Genomic DNA, 13,588 nt, shown 5'->3' on the forward strand with positions numbered 1-13,588 from the left:
TGGAAATCTCAAATATAAAGGGGTGATTTTTGTTCTACAGGTTTACATTGAGTCCACTGAGGCTGCATAAAAGCCAGTTTTCAATATCCACTCAGAACCCAACCTATTGACTAGTAAGGGAGCTTAGCAGGGCAAGCACAGGGTTGGTGACACATTCAACTTCCATGTTGCACCTTAAATCCTTCAGCAAAGCAAAGCAGCAAAGAAAATACTTCAAGTTCGCGGATATCAAAGTTTAAGACAGCAATCTGACCCACTCACCCTTTTCATTGGTATCCATAGAAAGTTTCTTAATGTCATCAGCCAGCACAGTCTGTGAGTTCTCTTGTCCATTCTCTGCATCATTATCATCAAACTGAGCTTCTATAATGACATCCGGACTATCAGCATCTCCTTTCTCTGGCTCTCGAGGAAGGCAAGTCCCTGACAGCTCCTCAGGGACATCTGATTCATGTGTCGCTTCTGTTTCTTTGTCACTGCCATCTGGCTTTATTACCTGAAGAAGCAGGGGGGAAGAAGATGCATGCTAAATCACCAAGCTGGAAAAAACACTATCTTCCTTTCTCATCTGTGTCCTGGGGGCAGAGGGAAGAAGGTATAATAGATGGCTAGTGGCACAGTGAGACTGTCAGGCAATCAGATGCAGACACTGCATTATGGACAGAGGTTCCTCTCTGGGAAAAGAGGGGAGGAAACTCTGGGGAATAACATGGCTTTTGCAATACACCTACTGAACATTCCTACAGTTGATACCTACCTCCCACATCCAGGAGATATGCAGGAAGGGGCATTCACCCTAAAGCAGAGGGGCAGATGCATATGGGGAAACTTCAGAGGTAGTATAGCAAACTAAACCATGAACAAAAATACCTCTACCAATAAAGTGAGAGATGCTGACAGGACCGGATGGTGTACCATCTGTGACTCTGGGGGATCAGAATGGAAGCCATCAGATTGGAACGCCGCAGGCTACCATTCTAAGCCCCACTTGTTGCCTCAAGCTGTCAAATCTTGCCCGTTCTCTGCGCAGAACGTGATTTGGGATATTCCATCTCAGCAATAACTGAAAGGCCAGCTAAAATGCACAGGTATCTCTACAAAGAAAGCCTGCTTTCAAATTACGTTTATGCTTCAATGTTTTATAATATATTTGTCAGACCGCCGCTGCCTCTCTCTTTTTGGTATTCGTATTTCTTGGGAGTTTCCCATGCAATTAACACTCACCTGGAGGTTTACAATTCTTTGTATTGACAAGCTAGAACATGAGAGCACTTCATAATACCAGTAAACAGGCAATGGGAGCCCTCAGACATACAGCAAAAAGCTTGTCCATTGCACTAAATATGGTAGATTCTAGTCATTTGGAACCATTGTAACTGGCCTGAACAGGTGCTAGCTGAAGGCAACAGTATTAAACAAGAAAAATGGCATCTAAAAAAGCTTCAGAGATTTGTTTTAGTGACTGGAAAACAAATCGATCAACCAGTGTTCTGAAGGCAAGCTTTTCAGGATTTCAGACACACTACAGAAGTACTTTCAAGCAGTGCCCATGTCCTTTTCATATTATTTTCATAATAGGCAATAAAAATAAAATCAATTGTAAAAGGGATTAATTTCAAATCATTTTTTAAAAACTAAAATGACATTATTCTGAACTCTCGTTACCTTTCGTGACTCAGTGCTTTTCGTCTTCAGTTTTGCTTTTTTTTTATGTATATAGTTTGTTTCCATAGCAGGTTTTGAATTAAACATTACATTGTTTAAAAAAAAAAAAAAAAACAGGGGGAAAAGTCTGGCAGAAGGCACAAAAGTGACTGATTATTAAACCTGGCTACATTCAGCGTATAAAATACTGACACACAATGATCTGGGCAAGAACAGTCTATTAGATTAGAGAACTGACCGGGCTCCGCACGCTAGTGACTGCCAGCGTGGCTATCCAAAAAGAAAACTAGTGTCAACAGTAACATTTGGACCCTAACACGGTCAGATGCAAATGTGCTCAGCTCTTAAATTTCAATCACACCAGAGCTTCATTTTCTTCAGTGCATGCAAACTCCACCTGAATTGCTGTTTTCCCTTGGGACAGTACAAGTGATGTTCCAGAGTGCTAAACTATAAAGCCTTCTATAGCCACTGCAGCTAGCAACATCAGATATATTGGAATGATAGTGGCTGCTCTTCTGACGGTGTGGCACGGAAGAGATCAACACTTGAAGAGTTTGTGTGGAATTAGAAGAAAGGGCAGCTATTGCATTAAACAAGTACTACACATGAAAAAATTCCTGGATTTCCCAAAACTTCTCAAAGTCATATCCACTCACCGCTGTCACTAACTAGTGTAATATTCCACATGTGGCAATCAAAAATCCCAATTACATTTTGCACCTAGAGGGACTGGATCACTATCACCTATAGCAGGTTTATTAGTACAACTCAAGAACTTGGATTTAATGATTACGGACATCTGCACATGGCAAACATCAGATCAGTAGAGTGTTCTTGGGCTGTCTAGTATAGATTCATAGACGGCAAGTCCACTGTGATTACCTAGTCAGATCTCATGTATAACAAAGGCAATAGAAATTCACCCAGTCATTCCTGCAAGTCCAAAATTTTAGGGACCCTGTATGACGTGAAAATACAGTGCTGTATTAGAATTCAAAATCAAAAGCCAATGGGCATGGTCAAAAAGCTACTAGGCAATATGAGTGCAGCATGCAGACTCCGTTGCAACATCAGCCTTAGGTATTGAATAGTAGCACATTTGAACATCACAACAGATGAAATTCTTCTTATATGCAGCATCTAAAAGTATCAGGGACTTATAAAAGTCATAATGTAGTTTCATTTCATGTTTATATTACTGTGGTTCATATATGCTATAACACTAGACCAGGTACCAGCTCTTGCCAAGTCTGCAGGCATCAGCTGAGCACTGACAAATTTATAGCTGGAAACTAGGCCAGCTCATGTGTATGTTAATGTTGCTCAAGATACGTGTTAAACTTGTAAGGGTGTGTTTAGACTCTATAAAATGCTTGTGAGTTGCTGCATGCATTAATCTTGCTTGTAATATCTGTATTCCGTGCTATAAGAGAATATGGAAGTTTTGCTTTGTAACTGTAAAAATGCCTGCTCTGAACTTCTGAACCCAGGCCAGAGGAGTGGTTCCCTCGCCCATTGAGAAGGGCTGTGGAAACTAAATTGGCCATTGTGAAACATCGGGATACAAAGACTGGGCTAATGGTCCTCTTACACCCGTGACGGTGCTACGTGCACGGAAGCTCATCCCACCAGCTTGAATTCTGGGAGGAGGAAATGAAGATAGCTGACAGGAAAATTCATTTCTTTGCTGTTTGGACTCTCACAGGGCTGGAGCTAGGAAACAGAAGCAGAGATCCCCAGGGTCAACCTGAGTTAATTCTACAAGACATTCAGTGCTGACAGATTACAACTCTGTCACCTTTTGGAATCACAGACTAACTCATCTGTATATCGACACAGTATGTTTGCCTACTTTAACCTGTAAATAACTCTCATTTCTTTTTCCAGGTTAATAAATTCTTAGTTAGTTTACTACAGGATTGGCACAAGTGTTGTCTTTGGTGTGAGATCTGAGGTACAAAATGACCTGGGGTAAGTGACTGGTCTCTTAGAACTGGAAGCACCCTGAATTCTTTGTGATCTCTGGTGTAAGTGACCATTTATCACTTAGTCCTGCTTTCCTGGGTGGCAATATAGACTGGAGAGCCCAAAGGGACTCTCTGTGACTCCTTGGTAAGACCGTTATAGTGCTTCAGGAGCTCACATTTTGTTACTGGTGAAATCTAATTATAGAACTTACCACCCGCTTGGGGTGTCTGCTCTGCTTTTTGACAGTCTGCCCTGAGGTTGGCACTCAGTCGTAAACCACTCCAGACAGCAGGACACGTGCAGTAATACTAAAAGCTACACATATATGTATTTATAATTATATATTTACTTTAAACTACTTCTGTTACAGTCCACTAATTTTCAGTCTTTCTGGATGAGTCTTCCAGTGCATCTGACACCGTATTTACTGAAAAATAGGGCATTTCACACGGTTATGTAATCATGGAGTGAAAGGATGCAAAGTTAAGGTTTCTTAAAGGACCTCAATTCTGAAATTCCCGATTTTTGCACGAAGTCTCAACCCCAAAGTTGTGTTAAGAGATTTTTGCATGGTTTTTAAATTGAAATGTAACGTTTAATAAGCCTTTTGTTGAAAATCAGCTGCTCATTTGAATGTCTGATCTTCAAGATAGTGGCTGAATAGATTTATTGCAACTTTCAACAAACATCCTCCTCCGAACAAGCATCAAGGTTCTACCAAACCATGATTTTGGAAAGTTATAACCCTCTAAAATAGGGGCTTGGAATGAAAGTACCATCTCACCCACCGAGGATAATAAAAACAGCTAGTGAGCATGAATAAGTAAAATCTGAACAGCCTGATAGTCACTTCTCTGTATTCTGCATGGTTTATACGTAGTCATAAATTCAACAATTGTCCTTACTTGTGAGGAATTAATTCCAACAAGAAACTGAACCAGGAAACTTTATATTTAAATGCATTCAGATGACCTATTGAGCTACAGAAGAGACTGCTTTCTCAGTCAGTAGTAATCCTATGAGGTCTGTTCCTCATATTCCATAGACTTTCCATGTACATAGTCTCCTATCCATACAGTGACAAAGGCCAGTCCTGTTTATTCTTTGAAAAATCTTGGCTTTTCTAGTTACTGCTCTTCAGTAGCAATGTTAACGATGCCCATGACTCATCTAAATTTCACAAATTGAAATTATTAGACTAGACATCGCTGAAATATTATGCCCTGCCCCAGGAGCCCTGTATCACCACGTATGCACGTTGTGTTGTGCACATAAGCAGATTATGGTTTTGTGGGGCTTTGGGCCAGAGCAAGTGGGGGTCCCTCCCCACCCCTTCCACATGCAGTTCGTCCCTCCCCTCCCCCCCCCCGACACACCCATCGGCACTCCTACTGGGGAGCAGGGTCGAGGCGCAAGGGCTTCCCCCGCCCACCTGGTGCTCCTGCTGGGGGGCAGGGCTGGGGCACCAGGGTGCCCATTGTTCCAGGACCCTTCCCCCCAATTGGCCGGGGGCCCCTGGGCATAGGCCCCGTTGGCTCAGTGGCTAATCCACCACTGGTTGTGCAGCTTAGTACACACAGAAGGAAGCATGAAAGGTCCTGCCTCATTTAAGTCTCATTCAGTATGCAACTCCATTAGCACACATGCATGAAGCAGGCAGCTTTCACTCTGAATGTCAGTAACTACTAGCTACGACACACTGCACCCCAGGAGCGATTTTGAAACTCATACAACTTGGTTAAATCAAAAACCCTGTCACCAGAACACTCGAGGGCAGTTCTGTTCTACCAGGTGTGTATCTGCCCAGGATACTATTACTACCTCAAACAGGAAAAACCTTCAAGTTATTACTTAAATAACCTATTGTATAGGGGCTCAGTTTTCAAAACCACAATAATTTACTTCCAAACAGAATTGCTTCAAAAAGGTCAAAGGCAGCATTTGTCTTCATTTTCAAAGCCTAATAGCTATTTTATATTGGTGCACAGGAATCTCAATTAGTGAGGGCATATTTTCAATAAATGAACAAATTTCAATTACAGGTCTGTCTCATCTTACGCTGGGGTTACGTTCCGCAGTCAGCGCCTAAAGCGAAAATCGCGTATAGTCAAAATTACATTGAGTGTAATGGCGGGCGGAATCGCCCGCACTACAGAAACAGTATTTAAATTGTTATTTTTCTCTATTTTGGGTTTCTGTTTTTGCCAACCGCGTAAAGCTGAAATCGGACATGTTAAATGCGCCTAAGATGCGACAGACCTGTAGACAACAAAAGAGCCTGGCTATGAAATTTAATAGACAAACCACATGTGGTCAGCTGGCAGCCCTGAGGGGATTCTTATTAATGTCTCTGCTTCCCAAGTCCTCATGAGACAAACCAAAGTAAGAAGTCTTGCAGTGACCAGGAAACATGCCATCTCAGGGTACAGATAGTATTTCCCTAGGGACCACTAGGTTTCTACTGAGGTTTTGCAACTAGACTAGAGGCTATTCAACATTTTAATCAATGAACCGGAAGTAATCATCAAGTCACAGCTGATAAAATTTGTGGATGATGCGAAGACAGGTGGAATGGTCAATAATGATGGGGACACAGTAGTCAGACAGCGCAATCTGGATCACTACAGTAAGGCCATACCTCAAGAATGGGGAGTGTCTCTTGGTAAGCAGTGACTCTGAGAAGGATTTATTGGTCATAGTAGACAAGAAATTCAACATGAGCTCCCAGTGTGATGCTGCTGTAAAAAAAAGGCTAATGCGACAATGTATAAACAGAGGAAAAGTGAGTCTGAGAGGGAGGTGATTTTACCTCTCTACTCGGAATTAGTGAGACAGATAGTGGAATACCACATACAGTTCTGGTTTCCAGTTTTTAAAAGGCTGTTCAAAACTTGGAGAGGGTGCAGAGAAGAACCACAATAATTATTGGAGGGCTGGAGAAAATGGCTTACAGTGAGAGATTTCCACTTAATTTATGAAACAGAAGATTGTGAGGTGATGTGGTTACAGTGTATAAGTATCTTCACCGGAAGAAAATACCAGGTACTGATGTGCTCTTTACTCTAGCAGAGAAGGGCATATCAAGACCCAGTGGCTGGAAGCTGAAAACAGACAAAATTCAAATTAGAAATAGGACAATTTTTTTATAACACTGGAACAATCTACCAAGGGAACTGGTAGATTCTCCATCTTGACAATCAAGACTGGATGTCTTTCTGGCAGAGATGCTTTAGCCAAACACAAATTATGCTTTAGTCATACACAATTATTGGGTTCAATACAGGGGTAACAGAGTGAAATGTAATGGTCTGTGATATACAGGAGGTCAGGCTAGAATCCTAGATAATCTGGCAGTCCCTTCTGGATTTAAACTATATGAATCCCTGAAAAACTAGGAGTTAAGCACAAGCAACTCTATGAATCCCTGAAAAACTAGGAGTTAAGCACAAGCATGAGGCATAGAAATCAGACTGAACAAGTTTAATTTTGAATTAAGATGTGACTGAAAACAGGGGTCTTTGAATGAAAATACCATCTCAGTCTTAAACACAAAATCACTACCACAACAGTAATACAACCACCACATTTCACACCCCTATTACGGAACACTCGCATCCATTGCACCATCAGTTTTTTCCATTTTAAACTGGACTTTATTTGAAAGCTGGGTCCCTAATAATCGACAAGGAAATTGAGACTGGCTAGCATGGGGGTTGTTGTCAGAGCTCATACGTACGCATTAGAGCCAAGAAACCTTCAATATTAATATTTTTGCAAGGAAGATCTTTGCTGTTCTGAAAAAAACCCCAACCAACCAAATGTCTGTTCTTTTTAATTCCTGCTTGCCTAAATAAAATACGGTACTTCCAATAAGAGGAAAAACACCTGTCCCCATCACCTTCCATTCCTGCTGTAATCTCACTTATCGTACCAGACGGCACTGGCAATGGAGAGCAGTTAATAAAGGCAACTGGCTTCAGTATGAGATTCCATTTAAAACACACCAATAAGGTTAGCGTTTTTACAACTCTTCAATTCTAAGTCACTGGAAATATGCACGGAAGGCCAGCAGGATGGCTATAATTTTAGATCCCAGCACACACCACAGTTGGATTTGATAAACATGCCAACATCATCCAGACCCAAATTGCTCTTATTGACCATACAAAGCTATTTGCCTACTAACAGGGCTTTGCTGTACTAATTATTAGTAGTACATTACATGCATAGTACTATCGTGAAGTCACTGTGGTGCCGTTGCAAAGACGAAAGCTTCCACATTTCTCAATTCATATACGAAACAAAGTTGCATTAAGAAATGTTACTGGTCTTCCTTAAACTCATCACAACTAGCAAACTCAGAGTCAAGGTCATGGAATGAAGTCCATACAACTCACGCGGATTTGGCTTATCAATGTCTGGCAAGACCATCCACAGGCCTCCTGAAAGCAACCCACCACACCTGCTATACTATAGGGACAGCAGGGTTACTTCTCAGCAGTTTTCCGTATGTTCTTCTGTTTTCCCCCAAAACTCTGGGGAGTTGAGCAAGACCGGACATGTATGTTTTCAAAGCCAAGTGTAGAGAGATCTGGCTGTGGAACTGTTACACTGATTAATTTCTAAAATGTAACCACTGCGCACCCACTACTAACGTTCTCATTCACACCAAGCTATCCATTACCACCTCCTCTCCAACCTCAGAGTCTAGTTAACATGCACCTCCTCTGGCTATATCTTCCCTGTAGTTAACTCAGTGATTGGCACCCACATCTAAGCACACAGGTTAGCCTAGGCTAAGTGTGAGCAACCACACTGCAAAGCTATAGACAAGTGGCTGGGTTCTCATGGGTGCTGCTCTCACACATCTGTGTCACTAGCACTTCTTGGGCATACCCCATTGCTCTGTGTGCTGCTCTGGAATGACTTCCCAGGGAATTGTGGAAGAACTTGTCGGTCCTTCTGGACGCCGAGGGGGATTGTGGGATGGCACTGCAAGACTATCTGCACTCGAGTGAGTTAGCCTGCATCCTCACAGCAAAGTGAGCAGCTTACCAGCCCGCGTGAAAACAATCACTCGGGTTTTAGCCGTCAGCTCCAGATGAACCAACTAGCCTTGGTTGAAAACACCACTAAACTCGAGTGACAGGATTTGGTGTGTGAACAAGAGGGGGCTGGAGCAACACCCGAGTAAGTGCCCAAGTTAATCCTGCAGGGAAGACACACCCCTATAGATTCACAGATTCCCAGGCCAAAAGGGGCCACTGTGATCATCTAGACCAGGGGTGGGCAAACTTTGTGGCTCAAGGGCCACATCTGGGAATGGAAATTGTATGGCGGGCCATCAATGCTCATGAAATTGGGGTTGGGGTGCAGGAGGGGGCTCCAGGCTGGGGCAGGGGGGTTCGGAGGGTGGGAGAGGGATCGGGGCTGGGGCAGCGGGTTGGGGCGCGAGAGGCAGTCCGGGATGCAGGCTCCAGGTGGCGTTACCTCAAGCATCTCCCAGAAGCAGCGGCATGTCCCCCCCTCAGGCTCCTACGGGAAGGTGCGGCCAGGCAGCTCTGTGCACTGTCCTGTCCGCAGGTGCTGCCCCTGCAGCTCCCATTGGCTGTGGTTCCTGGCCAATGGGAGCTGCGAGGCTGGCGCTTGGGGCGGAGGCAGCGTATAGAACCCCCTGGCCACCCCATGCGTAGGAGCCGGAGGGGGGACGTGCCACTGCTTCCGGGAGCCACGCAGGGCCACGGCACGCACAGAGCGGGGCAAGCCTCAGACCCCGCTCCCCAGCAGAAGCTCGAGGGACGGATTAAAATGTCTGACGGGCTGGACGCGAGCCGTAGTTTGGCCACCCCTGATCTAGACTGACCTCCTGCATCGCACTGGCCATAGAACTTCCCAAAAATAATTCCTATTTGATCTAGAGCCCATCATAAATAGTCTTCCTCTCCCACCCCTCTAACCAGGCCACCTCCACTCCATAAAATCCATTTTCCATTGGTGGCTTCCTTTCCTGGGCTGTCTCCTCCTCTTCATTCCCTGCTTCAGCCTCTACTTAAATATCAGAGATTATACAATTTGCTCATTGCAGATTTCACACGATTTGTTTTAACTCTGCTCCCTCCTTTGCTACCCTCTGTCTTTCACATCTTCCTGTCCTAGGTTTATTTACGTTGACAATTGTTAGATCTCCAGGCAGGGTTTTTTTTTAATTTAAGGAGCCAGGCAGAGTTACAGAACTATATAAATATTTATTATTAATAGCAACCTTCCAGCCAAATGTCTCAAAAGACAGAAATGCTTGTTGAGCATGAACAGCAGCCTCACACAACTTGATCTGCACTCACCCGTCTTGATTCTGACCTACCCTTTGTCTGCAGTATCTGTAAACCTGATGAATTTCCCTTGCCCCACATCTTTAATATACTTTCCACCACCTCTTCCTCATTTGCCATAATACACAATTGCCTCAAACCTACCACTCCTTAAATCCTCCTCACGCCTTAATCTCCTCCTACCATGACCACTGTAATCCCATCCTCTATGTCTCCCCAGCACTAGCTCTCCAGACCCTAGAATGTGCACAAGACTGCTGCCTGCCTTCTCAAGGGCAATATATGAAGTAGTATGATCACTCCCCATCAGTCACTTGCAGTTTTATTCCATACTGTTTAAGAATGTTGTCATATGTTCAATAGCCCCTTCTCTTCCATAGCTTATACTCTTTATCGGATCTGTTTAAAATAGGAAAGGAAGCAGAAGAAACGTTATCAAAAAGACAGTTTTCAGAGTAGCAGTGTTATTCTCTGGACAATGGTAATTGGTAACACAAAATCACTAGTGGCACCACTCGTACTAACCTGATACTGTAGAAGGATGAGGTGCTGCATCGCAACAACATGGCAAATATTTTGACTCAAAATGTGTGAAACCCTTCAATTTGCTTCGATAGCCGAGATATTAATGGCATCTAGTAATGAGAACACAGTAAACCATCGATGCTGGAACTAGGGGTGCGGGGGGGGCTGCAACACCCCCTGTCTAGAAGTGGATTCTATTATATACAGGGTTTATAGTTTGGTTCAATGGCTCTCAACACCCTCACTACAGAAATCGTTCCAGCACCACTGCAGTAAGCTTGCAGAAACCAGCCCAAGAAAAACGTCAGCTATGCCAGTGAGAGAAACGTCGCTGCCCAGAGCTGGTAAGAGTTCCAGAATCGATGTGCAACAATGAGAGATCGTGATGGTAATGAATTAAAACAAAAAGAAAAACCAACCAAAGAGGTGCACATTGTTCTCATGGACACTTACTAGTACGTGTTTTAAAGGTAAGCCACTTTATTGTTTTCTTTCCACTTTAGAGAAGTCTGCCCTCTAAGGTCTGCAACAGTGTTAGACGCTACACATTTAGTATGGCCTGGTCAACACTTGCTTCACACCCTCCCTTTCTGCTCCCCAAACATAGGATATTGTTCAAGTTGTTGGGCCTAAAAAGAAGTGCAGGTGGGGTCCAGTGAACGCATTCTATCCCAGCTATATCAGTCTGGTCACTGAGGGATAAACAGCAAATGCACATACGGTTTTCATACGGGGAGGCACCATTTCATGTTTATAACAGCCATGTGCAGGTAGAGCTACTCTGTCAAGCATATTTCATGCCCATCACGCATGGAACAGTCCCAGAGGGTGAGCTGCAAAAGTTTTGGTTCAGGATCCAAAGGTCCTAGTCCTCCAAGCTCACCCTTCCCTACACTGCAACCCTACCAGCAGACCCAAGCAATCCAATCCAGCATACACCATTCCTTCCCCTCCTACAAATAAGCACTTTTAAAAAAAAAAAAAAGGCCCTGTAGAACTAGCAGCCTCCCTGCTGAGACCTAGTGAATTGCTGTCTGGACCCTGGGGCTTCCTGAAGCCTGTTCACAGCAAGACCTCCCACTTTGGTGCATCTCATGAGCAGTGTGCTGTACTCCAGGCCACAGCTAACTGGAAACTAGAGTGTAACACTAGTTACTAGAGTGTAACACACAAGGGCCCAGCAACGAGGCTGCCAGAACAGAATGGTTTGAAACATCACAGAAACTATTCAGCCCCATATTTTCAACAGTAGCCAGGAAGAAAATGCATGGAACAATTTTGAGAGCTGCTGTTCAAAAGTCATTTAAATCAAATTATGCCCCATTCATACTGGCAGCAAAACTCTCCCTGCTAACTGGAACTGGTGGTTTTGGGGTTTTGTTTTTTCTTTTTTCTTTCTTTTTGGTTTAATGTTTAAAAATCTGTTTCCTAGCCATCATTTTTTTTGTAGCGTGGACAGAGATTGCAATGCTACAGTGATGAGCGCCAGTACAAAACCCTATGATACACAAGGCCTTAGAATAAATCACTCAAGAGGGGTGGATTACAGAAGAGAGCAATGGAAGCTTTCATCTCGAAAGATACCATGCTCTGCAATCCCTCGATTTTCAGCAAAGGACAGCAATAAAGATGTCCAGTTTTTGTCAGAAGCTACATGGCAGGCAGGCCAACCACCACTTGGACTGCTTGCAACTTTACTTGCAATGTGATAGATCAATATACATATAAAAAAAAAAGACCTACTTATTCAATGTTCCTTGTAACAAAAACACACCACACATGTTGAATTTACAGCAGAGAGTTTAGATGCCAAGCAAATCCATAACATTGACTAAACCCCCCCCCCAAAGTAATACAGATTACTAACTTTTTTACAAGTATACTGATGTATGAAAAACATATTTCCCTGATTACAAAGATCATCTCCGAAGACTTACTCAACACTTCATAAAACCAACAAGTTTCTACCAGCACGTGCCCTGCGGAGGAAAGCTAGCTGACAATATAGACCTATTCTAACATACAGGTGGCTATCCATGAAATTCGTATAATGCCATCTCCTAAGGTTATACACATTTAAAGATAAGTTCCGAACTGTTTCAGATTTTTTGTGTGTGTGTGTGTGTGTGTGTGTGTGTGTGTGTGTGAGAGAGAGTGTGTGAGTGTGTGTGTGAGAGAGAGAGAGAGAGAGAGAGAAATCTCTCATGGCTGGTCATTTTCTATTTTGCCACAAAAACAAACAAACAAACGAGTTAACACATTAAAGCTCAAGCCCTGCAATTCTCCACTGGCCATTTTTGTTCCTTTGGTTGGGCCCTGAGTGCCGGCTCCCACGGGTCTCAGCACTGCACATGCGCGGACACTCTTTCAAAGCTCAGAATGGTACACCTGGGACAAAGCGCACACACTGTTCAGGAAACACGCTGGGGCCAAGAAAAGCAATACAAATTTCCACAGTTAACTTGTGTTACTAGCTGCCAATAAGCCTCTTATTATAAAAACCCATAATTGGAAACTGTCATATTAAAGAACAATTTATGGAAGTTCTCAGAGTATATATGCCCCAGTGGGAACTTCCTTTGACTGGTGCTCTCCATCAGACCAGGCCTGTTTGCTTATTTATACAGCAGGACGGGAGCAACAGAAACCTGGAGGACAGTTCTAGGGGGTTACCGAGTGTCCAACTCCCGCAGTTTCTCGTACAGCACTCTGCTTCCTTCCCATCCCTTCCATTGTTCCTCCCTTTATGGCTGCACTTGGACAATACCTGAGCTTCCCAATCATTATATTGATTTTTATAGAAATTGCCTCTCACACAGACACTGATCATTCCCACCTCCACGGCAGATCAGGCAAAATGAAATTGTGCTGGGATGACCACCTCCCCACGTTCAACCCTAATCTCAACAGCAAAATAAACGTACAAAGCCAGATCCAGTTCATGGGGCTGTTCTGCCAAAGAATGGCAAACTGACACCTACGCTGACACCTGAAAGGATTTAAAGAACATGAAAACATAGAATCACCGAAATGACTCTACTTAAGGAATGTAACACCGTCCCTCAGCGCTAGCATGATCACAGCGAAACAAACCGCAC

The 13,588-nt window shown here is 43.6% G+C and overlaps 1 protein-coding gene across 4 annotated transcripts in view; it reads right to left on the reverse strand.

Moving 5' to 3' along the window:
- The window catches only part of DIS3L2 (DIS3 like 3'-5' exoribonuclease 2), a 262,106-nt gene that overhangs the window by 175,892 nt on the left and 72,626 nt on the right, over positions 1-13,588 (reverse strand). For all 4 annotated transcript variants that reach the window (XM_054040303.1, XM_054040301.1, XM_054040300.1 and 1 more), the window contains one exon: positions 262-496. In XM_054040303.1, the coding sequence (XP_053896278.1) occupies positions 262-496 (235 nt within the window). The remainder of the gene's footprint in view (positions 1-261; positions 497-13,588) is intronic.

This window comes from Malaclemys terrapin, chromosome 9 (genome assembly GCF_027887155.1).
Source record: "Malaclemys terrapin pileata isolate rMalTer1 chromosome 9, rMalTer1.hap1, whole genome shotgun sequence".
In the NCBI taxonomy this organism is placed as follows: domain Eukaryota; kingdom Metazoa; phylum Chordata; order Testudines; family Emydidae; genus Malaclemys; species Malaclemys terrapin.